Source organism: Cryptomeria japonica, chromosome 10, assembly GCF_030272615.1.
Source record: "Cryptomeria japonica chromosome 10, Sugi_1.0, whole genome shotgun sequence".
Lineage (NCBI taxonomy): Eukaryota > Viridiplantae > Streptophyta > Pinopsida > Cupressales > Cupressaceae > Cryptomeria > Cryptomeria japonica.
This window is the reverse complement of record NC_081414.1, coordinates 831,027,433-831,048,763: the sequence shown is the minus strand read 5'-3', so window position 1 is coordinate 831,048,763 and position 21,331 is coordinate 831,027,433. Positions and strand designations below refer to the sequence as shown.

Below are 21,331 nucleotides of genomic sequence, written 5' to 3'. Positions count from 1 at the left end.
CTATTACATGCATAATTTCCATTTTCTCACACACTTTTTATATGATCTCACAAGTGTTTCACTTTTGAAAGGATATTCATGTTCATTTTGTTCTACCTTCTTTCCTTCTCTTGATTGACTATATATTCAAGGCTTAGATAATTTTATATTTTTACACTCTTCATTTATATGATAGAAATACTACTGTGCATGATCTTTTTACTAGTTGAAGATTATGAATTTTTGCTTTTAGATTTTGATATTCTCAAACACTAAGTACCAATCCTTTTTGATATATTATATGAAAATATTTTTTGCTTCAATCAACAAAAAGTTATCACTAATATTTCTAATAGAAATCAATACAATAGTACTATGCTTATTATTGTTAAATGATTTCTCTATAGAACTGTTCTTCTTCTCAAACTTGCAATCCTCTCTTTTTTGAATCTTCTTGCTACAATTCTAGAATTTTACTTTAGAATTAAACAAAATAGTCATAGTAGTTATTATCGCTAAAATGCTTTTACTCATACATTCCTAAAGGATTAAGAAAATGTTAACAATTTTTTTAGAAGATTGAAGGGAGAAATGTGGACAGGGGCATCTCCATCAATACTAAAAAGTATTTGACTAACTTGTAGTACAATGATAGTCAACATCAAGAACTGTGTCCATGAATTGATATGTATTTTATCACTGATAGACCAATAATTTATTTAGTTGTCAAATCACATATAATCTAGACACCTTACTTGCATTTGTTGACTTATTAACAAACACATACACACATGACTATTACTTGTTATGGAAAAGGTAAATTGAAATCTTGATTTGATTTTATATCAAATTAATGCAAAATTTACCACAATCATGTATTTGAATCTTGTTCTAGTTGGCTATTTGAAACCTTATTTGAGAAAAAATTCATGTATGCTTATATTTTATCAAATTCCAACATATTGTTGTTTAGTGTCTTAATAAAAAAAAATTCTACTTTAAATTATTTTGTCATAAATCTTTAAAAAATTGTTTATGGTATAATATAAGAAACAATATACAAAAAATCTCCAAAACTAATAATGGATAACAAATTGACTAGTAAAATTTCACAATATCATTTAAACTTGGTATTTTCCTAGTGATTTTCACCTATAAGACATCCTCCATAAAAATATAAAGATTATAAAACGCTATATCTATTTTTAATATTTTACATCTTATCTAATATAAAATATATTAGCTTAACTATAAATTATAAGAAACTGAAAAGACAAATAAAATATTAAAATATTTTTGTTTACAATTTATTTAATATTCTAATAAAACATATAAAAAAATTTATTGAAATAATCCACTTTTATTGAAAATAAAATAAAATTCTAATAAAGCATGTCCAACCCCGACTTATTCCTTAATCCTCTTACACTAACCAATGAGCATAATGTTTAATATGCATTTATTTTATGAAAGAGATGGGGATGAAGTGTGCTCATTTGAGATAGGAGAGAGCAATTTTCCCACCCCCACCCCGAGGGAAGAATCCTCCAGGCATTGATTCATTTCCAGTGGAATAAACAATCCTCAGGATTTCAGCAGGGGTTCGTGAAAATGCCAGCGAGTACTTATCACCTGCGAGGATGTTGCCACTCACTTTTCCTTCAGCTCCCTCCTCTATTGGAACCACCAGACCTTCATCCACATCTACAGTATGCCCAAGTCTGTTTCTCAGCATGGAAAGCTTGTCTGTGAATTCTGCCACTGTGTATGGGTATGGCTTCACCTTCTCAGACAACCTCTCGTATAACAAGGCACGTATTACTGCATCCTGCCCAGATTCTACTCCAAGAAGGCCTGCTACAAGCTAATTCAGACAGGGAGTACTAAGTTCAGTAACAGTGCTAGAATGGTAAATCAAACCTAAAAGAACTTAGAAAAATTGTCATTGCTGTTTTTCAGATTTTTCCATCTCTTTGAAACCTGATATAAAATTTGGTTGCTAACTTGCTATTGTAACAATGGTTCTTTCCATTTTCCAGACTAATATAGTGTAAATGATATATAAAATGAAATTCTATTGTAAATAGAATTAGGACTACTGACCCGCTTTGCAGTTGCAGATTGGAGATCAGGATTGATGCCAACATAGCCTGTAAGTCCAACATAAGGAATCAAATAACTGGCAAGCAGATAATTTAGAGAGTTGGCATAAGGATCGAATGGCGGGTTCAATTTGGTAACGAAGGCAGCATCCACGGCATTGGCAAATACATCAGCACTCAGATTGAGTAGAGGTCGAGGAAAGCCCTTCACAGTTGCCTTTATACCCCTGTATTTGCATGACAAAAGATATATAAAGACACAATCTAGGAAATTGGTTATAATTGTTTTTAGATTAAATTGTGTGTTATTTTTTTCATAAAAATTTTAAATTACAATATTTGATTCACCTAAAAATAAAAAAAATGAATTACATAATATAATCTAAAACGATGATGCTAGAAACTAACATACAATCTTATCTAGAAACAAATACTAATTCACAAAATACAATCTGAAATATCTATTAAAAAAACTGGCATACAATCAATAAAAAATAAAAACATTGCACAGATCACAGCAGCAAATTCATTCATATTTCATTCATTACGCAGTACATATATATAGAGTTACAAATAATCTCAATAATCATACTATAATTCTGCTTAGGAATTTGACAGAAAACTGAATATGATTGACAATAAACTAGACAGGTCTTGTGTCAAAAGAACCCTAAGATTAACAGACATGTCTAATTTACACAACACACATATAATTCAGCTAGAAGCTGTATTCTCTAACATTCTTTCTTAATGAATAACTGAAATTTTATGGTCTCCTAAAATATCTGTAATTAATACATGTTGGTGATTAAACATGAAACAAAACAATATAAAATATACTTTGTGTAAGTTATTTTTTAATAATAGTTCTTAGATTAGTAAGACTTGTTCAAGTTGTTTCTTAAATTATAGTCATCTAGCTTTAATCCAAGTTCCAACATCATTGGACACCATATGCACATGACTTGTCTCATCAGCTTCATAAAGATATGATTCACCGACACTCACATATATATCTCATAACCCCAACAAGGAAGAATAGTTTTATTGATTCATCATAAGGATGACAGACAAAAAAATGATGCATTACAAAGTGTGATTTAAAAGGTTGATGCAAAAAAATAATATACAGTTTAATCAAAAACAAATAATAGATTACAAAATGTGATGGGAAGCATAGATGCAATAAACTAACATATAAATTAAAAATAAGAATAGAAAATAGAATAGAACAGAAAATCCACTTATATTTCATTCATCACATCACATGCACATATATATAAAATAATCTCAACAGCCAGGCTATAATTCTGTCAAAGAATTCGACAGCAAATTTAATATGATTGACAACAAATTAAAGAAGACTAGTGATAGCAAATTAAGATCAACATATAAGTCTATATATATGTTTCAAATAATCTCAACAGTTATGCTATATAATTCTATCGAAAAATTGAACAGCAAATTGAATATGATTGACAACAAATTAAAGATGACTAGTGATAGCAAATAAAGATCAACAAATAAGTCTATTGCTCTTTATATCTTAATTGGTACCCACACAAAACACATATAATTCAATTATGAATTGTATTCTCTGAGATAATCTAATCCAAAAGCAATTATAACCAAGATTACAAAGCACAGGTATAATTCAGTTATGAATTGTATTTTCTAACATAATCTAATTCTGAAACAATTACAACCAATATAGGAAAAGTATGCACAAATTGTTTTTCCCCAATGTTATCATAGAGCTTAGGCTTCTTTTGCCTGACAAAAAATTCTGTAGAAAGAGCTCATAGGAATAATTCTCATTAAAAGCATATAAATTGAATGATGCAGGCTCACCTCAGGTGACCAACCTCCTGGTAAGCGAATTCGAGAATTATATCATGGACAACAGAGCTCAAATTGGCTTTCATTCCTCCCACTGGTGAAGGTCCTCCACTAGGCAGTTCTGGTGCAACTTTATCCAGCCCATACCCAAGAGCTCCAAACAGAAAGAACTCAGCCTCCAAGTACTCTAAGTTCAGAGGAAATTCAACTAAATCTACATCTCCAGCCTGAACTTTCCCTGGCACGTAGCTTCCATTTTGCATGTAATCAACCTCTGTACCCTTACACAGACATGCAAAAAAGAGCAGAGCCAAAAACCCAATATTATATCCTAATTGAGCCATTACTTACTATATGTCTACTACAAAAGAACTTACTCTGATTCTGAGCCATTACTTACTATATATAAATCTCTTTGACTGCTTGCAGAGGTGGTAAACATGGCCATCTTTGTAAAGAATATCATGGAGATTTGGTTATGTCCCCTACGTAACAAACTCTTTGACAATTTTGTGTTTAACTTTGCCCCTAGATTTGTGAATTTTCCAACAGATGGAAGATGGATAGTTGCTCTAGTAGTTTTGGAAAAATATCAATTTATTATTTAGAAAATTATTTAGTGTTATTTGGATTATTTCTAAAATAAGACATTGATATTTGGTAAAAGTCTCTATCTCTACATAAATAGTGTTTTTGACAGGTTTGAAAACTTAGATATTCTCTATCTCTACATAAGTAGTGTTTTTGACAGGTTTGAAAACTTAGATATTTTAAGAATTTTAAGTTATTATGTTCAAATTTACTTTTTCTTATGAAAGATGAGTCCTTTGATTTTACAATACAAGAAATTGACAGCATTTAAAAGTCTCCATTCAAATGTAATAAATTATTATTTTTCCTATCTGAAATTTGTTTTTGATTGATATTATTTGAAATTTGTTAATTTCCACCTGGAATTAGATAGATATAGCTCAGATAAGGCACCACTGAGATTGGGATTGCACGTGGATATACATTTTTTAATGTTTGAAGTTCAATTGCTTTCTTTGGAAAATTGAGCCTTGCTTATTATTATTTAATTTTGTTAATACTAGTCAAACATTTTTTCAATCTTATTTTCTAATCAATTGTTTTTTAATCTTATTTACAAGTTAGGAACACGTTTCATGTAATATTAAGAGTATGTAAAGATATTTCATGTCATTGTATACTTGAATAATGTGGAATTATAATAAAATTGTTTGATTTGTCAAATTTTAATTCTTGATTTTTTTCTTAGAAGTTTCTATAATAAATGATTGTGTATATCTATATTTTTGTAGATGCATTTAATTTGAACACAAATTTCTTAAGCATGTGTATGAAATTCTTTATAAGGTATCAATTGGGGTTTATTTAAACTTTTTCTTGGTTAATATTATGATGAAATTTGTATACTAATACGATCTTTTGAAGAAAATAAGATAAAAATTTCATCATTATAATATATCATCCAAGAAAAAGTCTAGATAAACTCCAATTGACACCTTGTGAGAATTTGTATACATATACTTATGAAATTTGTGTTCAAATTAAATACACCTATAAAGATATAGAAAAAATAAGACAATATTTCATAGAATAAATGATTTGTCATGTCATTGCATATGCATTCATGAAAATGACATGAAATAATAATAATGTTGTTTAAGTTGTAAAACGTTAGTTTTTGACTTTTTCCTTACCCATATTTTTATATATTTATTTAATTTGAATGCAAGTTTCTAAGTATATATATATATATATATATATTGCAAGCAACTAAACTTGGGTTTTTCAAGTAATCTCCACTGAGGCTATGGACGCCTGGCTCGCAGTGCAGCATTGCTTGACGGGGGCAGGAGGCATCTCTGCTAGGGCTATGGATGCCTGGCTGGCAACAGAGCTATGCCCAGGATGACCTTGCATGAAACACATTGAATGACTTCACCTACGTAGCTTGGGCCCAATTTCCTTTGTTTATCTTCATTATTTAGAATGATGGAGTAATAAATCATAAGCACACACTCAAGAGTTAAATCTTGTCCAGCCCTGGACTCAGTTGTTTGTTCATTTGTTTGTTCAACTTTTTTCTCTTATATGTCATTCTGAATGATAGTAGCCTTAGGCATCAGGTTATATCAGAAATTCTAAAGTTCTAAAATGCCTAGAGTCATTTTTCCCAGATAGTCGCCATTTGTTATTCTCTGCATACCTAGCCCCATTAATTTCCTTGTCTTAAAAATATGGGTCCCCTCTCTTTTGTTTTAGTTTTATGTTTTTATTTTTTCATCTTGGAATACCAGAGTCCCGAGATGCTCTTTGCTTGGTTTTTTGAAGTTGACCTCGAAACCCCGGAGCCCCGGAGTTCCGAGGTTGGCTTTTCTTTTGTGTAAGATCCTAGAACCCCGGAGTCCTGGGGTGTCTTTACTTGTTATTTTTGTGGAAGCCTCGGAATCCTGGAGTCCTGAAATTCTGAGTTCTTCATGTTCTGTTTGTGTTATGTTTTGACTTTGGAACCCCGGAATCCCGAGGTGTTCTTTTGGTTTTTCATGTTTTACATCTCAGAAGTCTAGCACCCCAGACTCCCGAGGTTATTTATAAGGAGACCGTACAGACGAAGTATCGACGGGCATAAATAGGAGAAAACAACTTTTTTAAGATCATTTGTGAATTCAAGTTTTCTAGTCTCCCACTTGTGATCTCCCGACTTCGATCCTCCCTGTTGTTGAGTTCTTTGTGGGTTTTCTTCCGCCAGGTTGGTGGATTTTCTCCCTCTTTGTGTTTTCTTGTTTAAATTTTCTAGTTTTTTAGCATAGATTTTTCATTTTTGGTTTTCCTTGTTTTGCGTGTTTTTTTCTTCCCGCGTGCCCTAGGTTTTCAAACCCCAGAACTCCGGAGTTTCAATTTTTTTAGTTCTCTTCACCTCGGAACCCCAAAACCCCGAAGTCCCAAGGTTGATCTTTTTTTGGGTCACGCCTTCATCCCGGATCCCCGGAGTTCCGAACCACCTTTTGCGATGAATTAGCCCCAACCCTGGAACCCCGGAACCCCAGAGTTCCAAAGTTTCTTTAGCCTTTGCGGCCATACTGTTACCCAACCCAGAACCCCAGAGTTCCGGACCATCTTTTGGGCCTCATTTAAACCACCCCGGGACTTCAGGGCTCGGAAGTCTCGAATGAGCCAAGTGTAGAACTAGTCCACCACGAAACCCCTGCACCCCGGAGTTCTGGCCTTTTATTGTTCTAAACTCATTTCAGAACCCCGGAGTTCCGGACTCTAATTGTTTTGTCTACCTCAAAATCCCGGATCATCGAAGTTCCGTCCCATATATATTTAGCCCATATTGACCTCAGCGGACCCCCAGAGTTCCAAAGTCATTTATTTTAGAAGGAGTTACCCACCAAGGAACACCGAAACTTTGGAGTCCCGAAGTGGGTGATATTATTGATATATTTTTTATGCGATAGGGTAATTTGTGGTTCTGTCTTGCAGATCAGAGCAATCAGATGGACCCAACCTCCAGCAAGAAAGGAAAGGAATTGGATAGACTCCCCGCAACCATGAAATACCACTATCAAGGGCAGACTTTTTCTTCCAAGTTGGACGATTAGATTAAATTGGTGACGGATACTGAAGTAGGACACATTGAGATAGGGGACATTAGGACACACTTGGATAGGCCGAGGTTGGAGGCCCCTTTAAGGAGAATTAAGAGATCAGGGCTAGTAGAGGCTACCATTTTTCCACAATCTGTTCAAGCCCCCAAGTTCATCATGACTGTTGCACAATTCTATAATGCAAACATTAGGAAGTGCACATATGATTGAGGCAAAATTATAATAGATTTGTCAGCAGATATGTTTGAGTTTGTATTTGGCATTCCTTCAAGAGAGGAAGACATGTTGTTGACAATTGAGGAGGAAGTCGGAGAGGTGTGGATGATGATACCACCTCTTGTAAAAGACACATGAATGAAAATTGGTTCAAAAAGAAGAGAAAGGTAGGATTGAAGGCCAATGATATTCTAAGGGCTGATTTCAAGGAGCCTCATTGGGAATTAATCATTATGCTGAGCAAGGCCTTCGTTAAGACAAATTGCCGACATTTCCATCCTTGGATGTTCCAATTCATGATAACCATTCTGATCGAGAAACGATAATTTGATTGGGCTCAAATATTATCGGACAATATACAAAAGCAATTGGTTGATGTGCACAGAATGAAGAAATTCTTCTTCACCTCATATGTTATCTGGGCAGCTACCCGAGCAGGCAAATTTCCTGAGTTGCAAACAAAAGGCCAACTTGGAGATGAAGAGGGACAGAAGAAGGTATGGGAGTAATATACTCAACTCTCGTTGAGCAATGCAAAGACATATTTCAATTTAATAAATGATGCCTTCCTCTTCCCCGTTATAATAAAACTCACAGGTGATACATGGTATAGAATAAGCCTGGAGGCCATGGCAATAATCAGTGAATGGGCATGTTGGGTCATTCAGAACCAACATTCCACATACATCAGGGTAAGTGGATTCACAAGGAACCCCATGCTGCTCCCCAGATACTGTAATGATAAAATCATACTCTTAGAGTATGTCAGGCAAATGCTTGGGCTACAATCTTTGTTGTCTTCAAAGCACAAGACAGGTGTTGATTTTTCTATTTCAATTATTTATTTTTCTTGTTCCAAAATTCAAATAGCAAAGTCGGTAGAGAAAGAGCTACAAGATCTACATCTAAGGGAGTTTTATTATGCTTGGGAATGTTATGACCCATATGGTAAACTAAAGCAAATAATGCCAAAAGAATATGATGGGCATACGACAAGGTTGGAGGATTTTTAGGCTAACCTCCAAGACAATTTTGAAGTCAAAGAGAAAAATTACTCTAGACTCTCAGTGCCACAGATAAGAAATTTTGAAATAGAAACGAATCTCCCTAAAGAATTGAGGGACGATGGTGAATTATTAGACCCAACATATAAAGAGTAGGAAATTGACAAGAACCCTCTCTCTCCAATAAGATGGTCAGGACAGGAGAAGGTAGAAATAGATTCATTAATCCAAAATATTATAGAAAGGACTAAACAGTTGTTGAGTTTGAAGGTTAGACCAAGAACCTCAAAAGAGAAGCAAAAGGAATCAACCTCTGGTGTTTCTCAATCAAGGGCTCATAAAGAGTATGCCCACAAGACAAGGTCTATCTCTAGAAATAATATGTCCATGAACCCAGAAGAAGATGCCCAACTTGAACAAAGTACTGAGGAACTCCTGAAGCAAGTTAAGGAGCAAATGAGGAAGACTGAAATTTTGAAGAAGGCTGTCGATTTTAGAGTAAGAGAAGGGTTAAGAGTTGTGCCACTTGCAGAAGTGCATCCTGTCAGAGCAACGATTGAGAAAACGCTAGGAGAAGGTGTTCAGGAGGAAGATGAGCAAGGAAAAGATGATGAAACTACACAACCTCCTCATGATACCACGGTAACATCTCCATCTACTTCCACTATACAGCCAATATCAACCACTACTATTCCTGGGACAGTACCTGTGTTTGTCCTAACTCATACTTTTGCTACAAAATCGACAACATTTTCTCCCTTAAAGCAAACAATTACTCCCACTACCAAAAAGATCAGCATTCATAACATTGAGTCAGATTTTGACGAGGAGGATGAGCAACTTGTGGTATAGTTGGTGCAAAAGAAGACTAAAAACAAGAAAGAGAAGAAGTTTACTAGGCTCAAGAAATAGGCACTGATTGACCCCATGGACATTGATGAATAGGGTTTGTCTAGCTAGTGTCGGGGAATACCATTAATAGTTTTCATGTGTCCAATGGGAAAGGATACAAAAAGAGAAAGTGACTCAGTTATACCTCAATTTTTTTCTATTTTCCACTTGAGGATAAAAGGTAGATGCTTATGTTTGAACCCAAATAAACATTTGATGTTTTCCTTCGTATTGTTGAGGATGGAGAAAACCAAGGCTTCCCATTGGATCTTCTTATCCTTGAGTATTCTATTATTATATTCTTTCCAAATATTCTAACCCATATAAAGAAAGGCTTGCCACCATAGTTCAACAATGAGAGGGTGGGCATATAGAGGGGAACAACAGGACAAGACCAACTTCGGTTTTCTATGCCAAATCCAAGATAGAGAGAAAAGATTTATAATCTTGTGTCTTATATTCCATGAGTACTGGTAGTGGAACATGATGTGGTTAATACTTTCTTCGACCTCTTCACATAAGACACATCTATTCACAATATAAATCCCTCTTCTAAAGGTTATCAATAGTTAAAATAGAGGGTCATTGAAATCACCCATAAGCATCCAATTGGCGTTTTAAAATGAAACACGTGAATCAAGGAGCAAAGACCACAATCCCCTTCTTAAAACCAAATTATTAGATGCATATATATTAGAGGCACCCACTTAGAGTTGGTAGCCTCATTAAAGAATAAAAAAAATTGAAGTTCTTATTCTGAGAACTTTGAAAACCCTTCAATTTGGAAGGTTTCAAAATTATAGCGAAAGCCCCTAAAGAACCATCTACATTGACTGGCAAAGATTTAGAAAAAGGCCAGATAAATCCCCCTCACTTGCATTGTGGGGGGGGGGGGGGGCTGCAAGGTGTGTGTCTTTGGTCTCCTTGTGTTGTGCAACATAGTGCTCAAGTTTGTGACATGACTTAACCACCTCTCATGGATTATATAAGTCTAGTGGTTGCATTGGGCATTAATAGGTTGATCTTTTGGTGAAAGGACAATGGTACTTCTAACAAGTGACTTGTTGGGGGCATCATCTGTATTCATCTAGTTGGTTTTAGCAACCTCTACAGTATTCTTTCTCTTAAGGTAATTACTATATTTAATGTACACCATGGATTTAATGAATTTATCTTTAAAAAGTATTTTAGTGCATTTAATACCTTGAGTCAGTCCATTCACTAAAGTCAGGGCAAAATGTAGTGTCACAAATTGCACCTAGTGCATTTATCACACTTTTGCATTGAACTTGGTTCATTTATGACAATGATCTATGATCAAAATTTAACCATTCTAGCATCATGGATCTCAAAGATGGAATAGAACTAGCCACTCCCAAGCTCCATTCAGGGTTATATTGGTTGGACGATAGCATGACATACATACGTTTGTACAGTGCTCTAACATGCTAAGAATATCCTAAATTTGAATTAGCATATTTTACATTAGACATTTATTGGCACGTGTCCCTTGGATTGTGCACGTATGAAACAACCACTCCCACCCATGCAAACAAAAAAAACCTTCATTCTTCTTCATTTTCATAGTAACTCATTCTCGGCTCTCTTTCTCTGAAACTCTAAGCGAAGCTTTGCCAAAATACAAACTCAATGTTGAACAACTTGTTCTCCTCTTGCAATACAACTATGCTATCAACTCAAGAGAGGGGTCTCATCTATGTGACACTTCTTCCTCTTTAGATTATCTACCATATCTTTATGTGACTATCTTATTTGAAAAGCTATTAAATATATCTAAGTGCATTTGTATCATAATCTTTTATCATAGGGTGTTTCCTCCATTTAAGTAGGGTTTGTTTCTATCATATCATCAATTTATCTTACCATAGGGGCTTTCCTCTAGTAAGCAGGGTTTGTTTCTAATGCATCATTTATCTTTGTAATAAGGGTTTTCCTCCATTAGTAGGGTTTGTTTCTATTGAACTGTTATTTATATTTTATCCAAATCTATCTATCTGGTTGTCTGTAGAGGTGGAAACATGAAAACTGGGGTTTGATTGAGGCAAACTCCTATACAACCCCAATAATTTTCCCTTGTTTGCATGTGTGTAGGCGATGAACAGGTTCAAAGGGCGCAAAGCATATTCAAGACACCTCTCAACTATTTTTTGGTTCTTTTTACATATAGACAACAATGCGGTGTGTAGACATCCACACAACGTGCTGACGTCCTAAGTCTAAGACCTGAATAGACTGTTGGTAAACTTTATATTTTTTTGAGCATTTAATTCTATATAATCAAAGTAAATTTTAATATTATATGTACATTTGTTATTTTTGTATTAGTGTAGTTTTATTTTATTGTAATTATATCTTCCTAGCTCACCAGAGTGCTAGTTTAGTGAGGTAGTGATAGTAGGTTTTCTCCTTGAGGTTTATCACTTTGAGGGTATAAAATCCCCTCCTCTATAGGAAATATATGTCTCTTGATATTTCTTCATTTATGGCATTCAATGTGATATTTCATTTCTAAAATTTTGGGCACCTAAGTTGGAGAGAAATTGTTGGAGCCAAAACCTGTTTCGTTTCACATTTCAAGGAGGAAAAATCAATGGTTGCGAAATTTGAAATGAAGTTTCATATTTGGGTGTCAAGCTTGGTGCTTAATAATTCCTTACAACTCAATCAAATTAGGTCATTGGATTTACAAAATGAGAGGAATACTTAATGTGGATTTATTTTGTAGTAACATGAACAAGTTGGAGTATAAAAGGGTTGTTCATAGATTTGTATAGGTGCTACCATGTTAGATTCTAAGAGGAGAATGTGTGTGTCAAATTATAATATTTTTTCATAGATAATGCGTACTTGACCTCTCTTCCTAGTGGATTTTGTCTTGCAAGAGTTTCTCCATGTAAATTATATGGCATGTGATGCTTTGTGTGGTTGATTTGTGTCTCTTTTAGGCTACCTCGTGTTGATGTTATATTTTATTTATTGTTATTATAATTTCACATAGAGTGGTGTTATTAAGCATTTTATTTTGACTGATTTTGAGCATCATAAAGGAGATGGATTTAATCAGGGTAATTTGACATCACTTGAGGTTACTTGATGTCAAAATTGCATATGATTTTTAGATTTTCATATTGTAGTATTCCAAGCCTTGTATCTTAGCAATTGATGTCATAAATTAAAAAATCTTTAATGTTGATTCATTGGTAGAGATTATAATTTCTCAATAATACTCACAAAGGCCTTCCAAGACATGATCAATGTTGAACAACTCATCCTTAAAGACTCAAAATTCTTCCACACTCATCACATCCTTTAACTTTTGAAGAGGGCTTTTTTATTTCCGAATGGGTTTTTCTATTTTAGTTCAAATTTATGGAAAAATTGTACGAGTACTTAACATGGCATAGTAGCTAGGACCTATTATCATCTTGTACTATTTATTAAGTTTCATTTAAGGGGGGTTATTAGTGTAAATTTAGTGCCTTGACATATCTAGTTAGGAAATCACATTTCTAGCATTGACCTATTCACACTTAGCTTAAGTATACGTAGAATCTTTTATTCCTTTTCTCACATCATATGGTTGAAAAATGTGTCCTCATCATTCGAGACACCTATTACATGCATAATTGCCATTTTCTCACACACTTTTTATATGATCTCACAAGTGTTTCACCTTTGAATGGACATTCATTCATTTTGTTCTAGTTTCCTTCTCTTGATTGACTATATATTCAAGGCTTAGATAATTTTATATTTTCACACTCTTCATTTATATGATAGAAATACTATTGTGCATGATTTTTTTACTAATTAAAGGTTATAAATTTTTGCTTTTAGATTTTGATATTCTCAAACACTAAGTACCAATCCTTTTGATATATTAGATGAAAATATTTTTTTGCTTCAATCAATGAAAAGTTATCACTAATATTTCTAGTAGAAATCAATACAATAGTACTATGCTTATTATTGTTAAATGATTTCTCTATAGAATTGTTCTTTTTCTCAAACTTGCAATCCTCCTTTGAATCTTATTGCTACAATTCTATAATTTTACTTTAGAATTATCAAAACATTATACATATATTTATTTTGGGACTTCTTATTTCCAATAATTTTCTTACATTTCTTTTTCTTTTTTATCCACTTCTAACAACTAGGTCATTAGAGGAATTACCATCTATTGAAAAAAAAAATAGTCATAGTAGTTCTTATCCCTACAAAGATTTTACTCATACATTCCTAAAGGATTAAGAAAATGTTAATAAGTTATTTTAGAGATTGAAGGGAGAAATGTGGACCAGGGGCATCTCCATCGATACTAAAAAGTATTTGACTAACTTGTAGTACAATGATAGTCAACATCAAGAATTATGTCCATGAATTGATATGTATTTTTTCACTTGTAGATCAATAATTTATTTAGGTGTTAAATCACATGTAATCTAGATACCTTACTTACATTTGTTGACTAATCAACAAACACATACACACATGACTATTAATTGTTATGGAAAAGGTAAAGTCAAAGCTTGATATAATTCTATATCAAATTAATGCAAAAATTACCATATGATTGAATTCATGTATTTGAATCTTGTTCTAATTAACTATTTGAAACCTTATTTCAGAAAAAAATCAAGTATGCTTATTTTTTATCAAATTCCAACATATTATTGTTTAGTGTCTTAATAAAAAAAAATTCTACTTTAAATTATTTTATGCCATGAATCTTAAAAAATTTGTTTATGGTATAATATAAGAAACAATATACAAAAAATCTCCAAAACTAATCATGGATAACAAATTGACTAGTAAAATTTCACAATATCATTTAAACTTGATATTTCCTAGTGATTTTCACCTATAAGACATCCTCCATAAAAATATAAAGATTATAAAATGCTATATATTTTTTTTATATTTTACATCTTATCTAATATATTCTATATTAGCTTAACTATAAATTATAAGAAACTGAATAGAGAAATAAAATATTAAAATATTTTTATTTACAATTTATTTAATATTCTAATAACACATGTCCAACCCCAACTTATTCCTTAATCCTCTTACACTAACCATTGAGCATAATTATTGCACCCACATGGTGTGGTACAATGTTTAATATGCATTTATTTTATGAAAGAGATGGGGATGAAGTGTGCGCATTTGAGATAGGACACAGCAATTTTCCCACCCCCACCTTGAGGGAAGAATCCTCCAGGCATTGATTCATTTCCACTGGAATAAACAATCCTCAGGATTTCAGCAGGGGTTCGTGAAAATGCCAGCGAGTACATATCACCTGCAAGGATGTTGCCACTCACTTTTCCTTCAGCTCCCTCCTCTATTGGTACCACCAGACCTTCATCCACATCTACAGTATGCCCAAGTCTGTTTCTCAGCATGGAAAGCTTGTCTGTGAATTCTGCCACTGTGTATGGGTATGGCTTCACCTTCTCAGACAACCTCTCGTATAACAAGGCACGTATTACTGCATCCTGCCCAGATTCTACTCCAAGAAGGCCTGCTACAAGCTAATTCAGACAGAGAGTACTAAGTGCAGTAACAGTGCTAGAATGATAAATCAAACCTAAAAGAACTTAGAAAAATTGTCATTGCTGTTTTTCAGATTTTTCCATCTCTTTGAAACCTGATATAAAATTTGGTTGCTAACTTGCTATTGTAACAATGGTTCTTTCCATTTTCCAAACTAATATAGTGTAAATGATATATAAAATGAAATTCTATGGTAAATAGAATTAGGGCTACTGACCCGCTTTGCAGTTGCAGATTGGAGATCAGGATTGATGCCAACATAGCCTGTAAGTCCAAGATAAGGAAGCAAATAACTGGCAAGCAGATAATTTAGAGAGTTGGCATAAGGATCGAATGGCGGGTTCAATTTGGTAAGGAATGCAGCATCCACGGCGTTGGAAAATACATCAGCACTCAGATTAAGTAGAGGTCGAGGAAAGCCCTTCACAGTTGCTTTTATAGCTCTGCATTTCCATGACGAGATATATAAAGATATCAATGTTACACAATCTAGGAAATTGGTTATAACTTTTTTTAGATTAAATTGTGTGTTAATTTTTTTATAGATGTTGCAAATTATGTTTTATGATATATCATCTGGGTGATAGAGTCTTATTAGAAATAAATTGATGGATTACACAATGTAATCTAAAATGTTGATGTAAAAAACTAGTATACAATCTAATCCAAAAGTAAAAGCTAATTCACAAAATGTGATCTGAAATATTGATGTAAAAAAAAGACATTCAATCAATTAAAAATAGAAACATTGAACAGATCAGAACAGCAAATTCATTCATATTTCATTCAATTACAAATAATCTCAATAAACGTGCTATAATTCTGCTTAGGAATTTGACAGAAAACTGAATATGATTGACAATAAACTAGAGAGGACTTGTGACAACAAACTAAGATTAACAGACATGTCTACTACTATTTATTGACATGTACACAACACACATATAATTCAGCTAAGAGCTGCATTCTCTAACACAACACACATATAATTCAGCTAGGAGCTGTATTCTCTAACATTAGCTGGAACTTTCCACCCCAAGGATGGGTAAAAATCAATTTCGATGGTGCGGTTAGAGGGAACCCTGGTCAAGCTGGCTGTGGAGGGGTGATACGGGATCACTATGGCAACTTCATTTTCTGCTATTGCTCTCCCTCTTGGTAAACAGACTAATAATGTTGCAGAAGCCATAGGAGCTTATCACAGTTAAAAACTTGCTAAATAGAACAACTGTAAGCTTGTTTGGGTCGAGGGGGACTCAAAGAACATTATCAACTACCTAAAGGGCAAATCTACTCCTGCTTGGAATGTTGATATTTGGATGAAAAAGGCTAAAGATATTATTAAAACCTTTGATAAATGCATTATTGTCCATGTATATAGACAAGCCAATGTGACTATCGACTTCCTTGCCAATAGGGGAGTGACATGTAAAGCCCAGCTTAGTTAGACCCATGGTGACAGGTTGGACTCGGAATTTTCTATGCATTTCCTCCACCAACGAAGTCAGGGGAGTAAATTTAATGATTACTTGTGCCATAATGACTTTGAGTGTTTCTAGAATTACTAATACCTTCCATTCTGAGACAGGTGGCCAGAGAGGACATGAGAATCGACACGAATTTATTTTGCATGCTTTGTGGGCAATTTTATACATTCTTCGGAGTCTTGCTTTAACTCTGAAAAATTCTTTGCAGAGAGTGTAATAGAGAGCTTGATAAAATGGGTGGTGCGAGAAAAAGAATTGAGCTGCCTAGCTGTGTGCAGTTGAAGAATGAAAAGAAGCTATGGCAGATTTTGGAGAAAGGTGGGCTCACTCCATACATTGAGAGGCTACAAGGGCGAAGTCAAGATGTGACGAGCTACTTTTCTCAAAACTGGAAGGATGGAACAATTGTTCTCTATGGTCGGAAGGTCTTGGTTGATGAAGCCCTTATTGCATAGGTCACTGGGTTATCTATGGAAGACATGAAGTATTACAGAGACAAAGTGTATATAGAGCAAGCTATGCAGAACTTCCCCAAGGAGGCAAAGTGGGCTAAAATTGTTAAAAAGACGACCAGCTACTATGACATTGCAGTCATTGTCTTTTTGGCAAAAGCTTCTTAAGGTAATTATGAATTACATTATTTTGGATGGTCATTATACCAGGGTGTATGATCACCACTTCGTTATTCTGAATCATTTCCACCATGGTGTGAAGATGTCTTTCCCTTTCTATCTCATGTTAGCTCTTAGGGATAACTTTAGTGACCACCGCAAGAATCCTGCCAAGTTTCCCATCATGCATGAAGGCCTACAAGTCCTTATTGATGCCCATTTCCATGCTCTTCCTCCCCCTGATGATTATATCCACATTACTTCTAAGAATGATGAGACTAGTGCAAGTGAGTCTGATAATGAAGCCTTTGGGTCTGGGTCTGGGTCTAAAGAGATTCCCCCTCCCCTGAAAAAAGCTAAAATGGAAATTCTATCGAGCTCAAAACCTAAGATGAGGAAGGGTATCAAAGGTCCTCCCCCTCTACTTCTGCTATGAATGGCTACCCCTCTTGTAGTGAGAAGGAAGAAGATGATAAGAACCATGATTGCCCTAATTTCCTAGCCTCTCCTCCCTCCTATAAGGAGACTGGTAATGTGGGTGTGGTTGGTATTGCAGACCTTCATCCCAAAAGTGATGATCTTAACGATAAGAGGGAGGATTATGAAAATGTGCTGGGTATGGCTCGTCAACATGCTATTGATACTTTCATCTTGTTCAAGTGGTTGTTTCATGAACTTAAAGAGATTAGGATTAACCAAAGAGCTCTGGGAAGAAAAATGGATTCTTTCCCTGCTGGTTCTACTCATGGTAATCCAAATAATGAAGGGAATTTGACTGAGGCTAAGAAGAAGTTGGTCATGGACTATATCAAGAAAACAGGGGAAGGGGTTGATGAACTGAAGAAAATACTGGAAGAATGCATTGCCCATGTCGAGGAAGGCTACAACAAGATCTAGGACACCCTCAAGACTATTATGGTTAGCAATCACAAAACTGTCAAACAGTCTACAATGGTTATGAATACCATGGTGAATAGTCTGGAACAACCGAATAAGGTTGTTGTTATTATTGGTGATGATGCTGAGGCAGCTCAAAGTGGTGAAGGACCCTGCAAAAGGACCCGAGGCAACATGAAGAAAAAGGCGGCTATTTAGAGTTTGGATCATAAAGCTATGAAGGCCGCTGCTGATACCATGAATGCCCTAGAGGCTAAGACCTTAGAAGCCTAATGTAATTGGGTAGTTTTCTATTGTTGGTTTTGTCTGTGTCTGGATTTGGTCTTTTTGCTGTCTTTTTGTGCCTGGCTGGGCTTTTGCTATCACTTTGGCTGTTGTTTCTTATGCTTATCCTTGCAGCTCGTTTTGTTTTGGATGTTTCTTTCTGATTCTATACCTCTTAGAATCATTTTGTAAAGGGTTTCGGGGCCCCTTCAAAACCTACTTTTGCCTTAATCCAAAACAGTCCTCCTTAATGAATAACTGAAAGTCTATGGTTTCCTACAATATCTGTAATTAATAACAAAACAATAGAAAATACACTCTGTGTAAGCTATTCTTTGAAAATAGTTCTGAGATTAGTAAGACTTGTTCAAGTTGCTTCTTAAATTATAGTCATCTAGCTTTAATCCAAGTTCCAACATCATTGGACATCATATGCACATGACCTCTCCCATCAGCCTCATAAAGATATGATTCACTGACACTCACATATATGTCTCATAACCCGAACAAGTAATAGTTTCATTGATTCATCATAAGGATGATCGAGTTTTATTACAGGCAAAAAATGATGCATTACAAAGCGTGATTCAAAACGTTGATACAAAAAAATAGTATACAGTCTAATCTAAAGCAAGTAATAAATTACAGAATTTGATGGAAAGCATAGATGCAATAAACTAACATACAAATTGAAAATAAGAATAGAAGATAGAATAAAACAGAAAATTCACTCATATTTCCTTCATCAAATTACACACACACACACACACACACACATATATATATAATAATCTCAATGATCATGCTATAATCATGTCAAAGAATTCGACAATAAATTGAATATGATTGACAACAAATTAAAGAAGATTAGTGATAGCAAATTAAGATCAACAGATAAGTCTATATATGTTTCAAATAATCTCAACAGTTATGCTATAATTCTGTCGAAAAATTCGACAGCAAATTGAATATGATTGACAACAAATTAAAGATGACTAGTGATAGCAAATTAAGATCAACAGTTAAGTCTATTGCTCTTTATTGGTACTCTCACAAAATACATATAATTCAATTATGAATTGTATTCTCAGAGATAATCTAATCCAAAAGCAATTATAACCAAGATTAACCCAAAAGAAACTAGTGACAGAAAACTAAGATTAACCAACATGTTTACTGCTCTTTATTGACATGTAAACAGCACAAGTATAATTCAGTTATGAATAATCTAATTCAGAAACAATTATAACCAATAGAAAAAAAGTATGCACAAATTGTTTTTCCCCAATGTTATCATGGAGCTTAGACTTCTTTTGCCTGATAAAAAATTCTGTAGAAAGAGCTCACAGGAATAATTCTCTTTAAAAGCATATAAATTCAATGATGCAGGCTCACCTCACGTGACCAACCTCCTGGTAAGCGAATTCCAGAATTATATCATGGACAACAGAGCTCAACTTGGCTTTCATTCCTCCCACTGGTGAAGGTCCTCCACTAGGCAGTTCTGGTGCAACTTTATCCAGCCCATACCCAAGAGCTCCAAACAGAAAGAACTCAGCCTCCAAGTACTCTAAGTTCAGAGGAAATTCAACTAAATCTACATCTCCAGCCTGAACTTTCCCTGGCACGTAGCTTCCATTTTGCATGTAATCGACCTCTGTACCCTCACACAGGCATGCAAAAAAGAGCAGCACCAAAAACCCAATATTATATCCTAATTGAGCCATTACTTACTATATGTTTACTGCAAAAGAACTTACTCTGATTCTGAGCCATTACTTACTATATATAAAGCTCTTTGACTGCTTGCAGAGGTGGTAAACATGGCCATCTTTGTATAGAATATCATGGAGATTTGGTTATGTCCCCTACCCAACAAACTCTTTGACAATTTTGTGTTTATGTTTGCCCCTAGATTTGTGAATTTTCCAACAAATGGAAGATGGATAGTTGCTCTAGTAGTTTTGGAAAAAATATCAATTTATTATTTAGAAAATTATTTAGTGTTATTTGGATTATTTTTAAAATAAGACATTGATATTTGGTAAAAGTCTCTATCTCTACATAAGTAGTGTTTTTGACAGGTTTGAAAACTTAGATATTTTAAGAATTTTAAGTTATTATATTCAAATTTACTTATTCTTATGAAAGATGAGTCCTTTGTACTTTGATTTTACAATACAAGAAATTGAGAGCATTTAAAAGTCTCCATTCAAATGTAATAAATTATTATTTTTACTATCTGAAATTTGTTTTTGATTGATATTATTTGAAATTTGTTAATTTCCACCTGGAATTAGATAGAGATAGCTCAGATAAGGCACCACTGAGATTGGGATTGCACGTGGATATACATTTTTTAATGTTTGAAGTTCAATTGCTTTCTTTGGAAAATTGAGCCTTGCTTATTATTATTTAATTTTGTTAATACTAGTCAAACATTTTTTCAATCTTATTTTCTAATCAATTGTTTTTTAATCTTATTTACAAGTTAGGAACACGTTTGATGTAATAGTAAGAGTATGCAAAGATATTTCATGTCATTGTATACATGAATAATGTGGAATTATAATAAAATTGTTTGATTTGTCAAATTTTAATTCTTGATTTTTTTCTTATAAGTTTCTATAATAAATGATTGTGTATATCTATATTTTTGTAGATGCATTTAATTTGAACACAAATTTCTTAAGCATGTGTATGAAATTCTTTATAAGGTATCAATTGGGGTTTATTTAAACTTTTTCTTGGTTAATATTATGATGAAATTTGTATACTAATACGTTCTTTTGAAGAAAATAAGATAAAAATTTCATCATT

General features: G+C 33.9%; 2 protein-coding genes across 2 annotated transcripts; both read right to left on the bottom strand.

Annotated features, from left to right (window-relative positions):
- Window positions 1-1,266: 1,266 nt before the first annotated feature.
- On the bottom strand, window positions 1,267-4,303 carry LOC131076842 (ferritin-like catalase Nec2). Its single transcript, XM_058014178.2, has 3 exons — window positions 3,933-4,303; window positions 2,083-2,308; window positions 1,267-1,843 (listed from the first exon to the last, which is right to left on the bottom strand). Exons 1-3 carry the CDS (start codon window positions 4,262-4,264, stop codon window positions 1,472-1,474), a joined length of 930 nt encoding a protein of 309 aa, XP_057870161.2. The 5' UTR covers window positions 4,265-4,303; the 3' UTR covers window positions 1,267-1,471.
- Window positions 4,304-14,763: 10,460 nt separating this feature from the next.
- Window positions 14,764-20,261, bottom strand: LOC131859608 (ferritin-like catalase Nec2). The gene is made up of 3 exons (XM_059213560.1): window positions 19,907-20,261; window positions 15,470-15,695; window positions 14,764-15,230 (listed from the first exon to the last, which is right to left on the bottom strand). Exons 1-3 carry the CDS (start codon window positions 20,236-20,238, stop codon window positions 14,826-14,828), a joined length of 963 nt encoding a protein of 320 aa, XP_059069543.1. The 5' UTR covers window positions 20,239-20,261; the 3' UTR covers window positions 14,764-14,825.
- Between the last annotated feature and the right edge of the window lie 1,070 nt (window positions 20,262-21,331).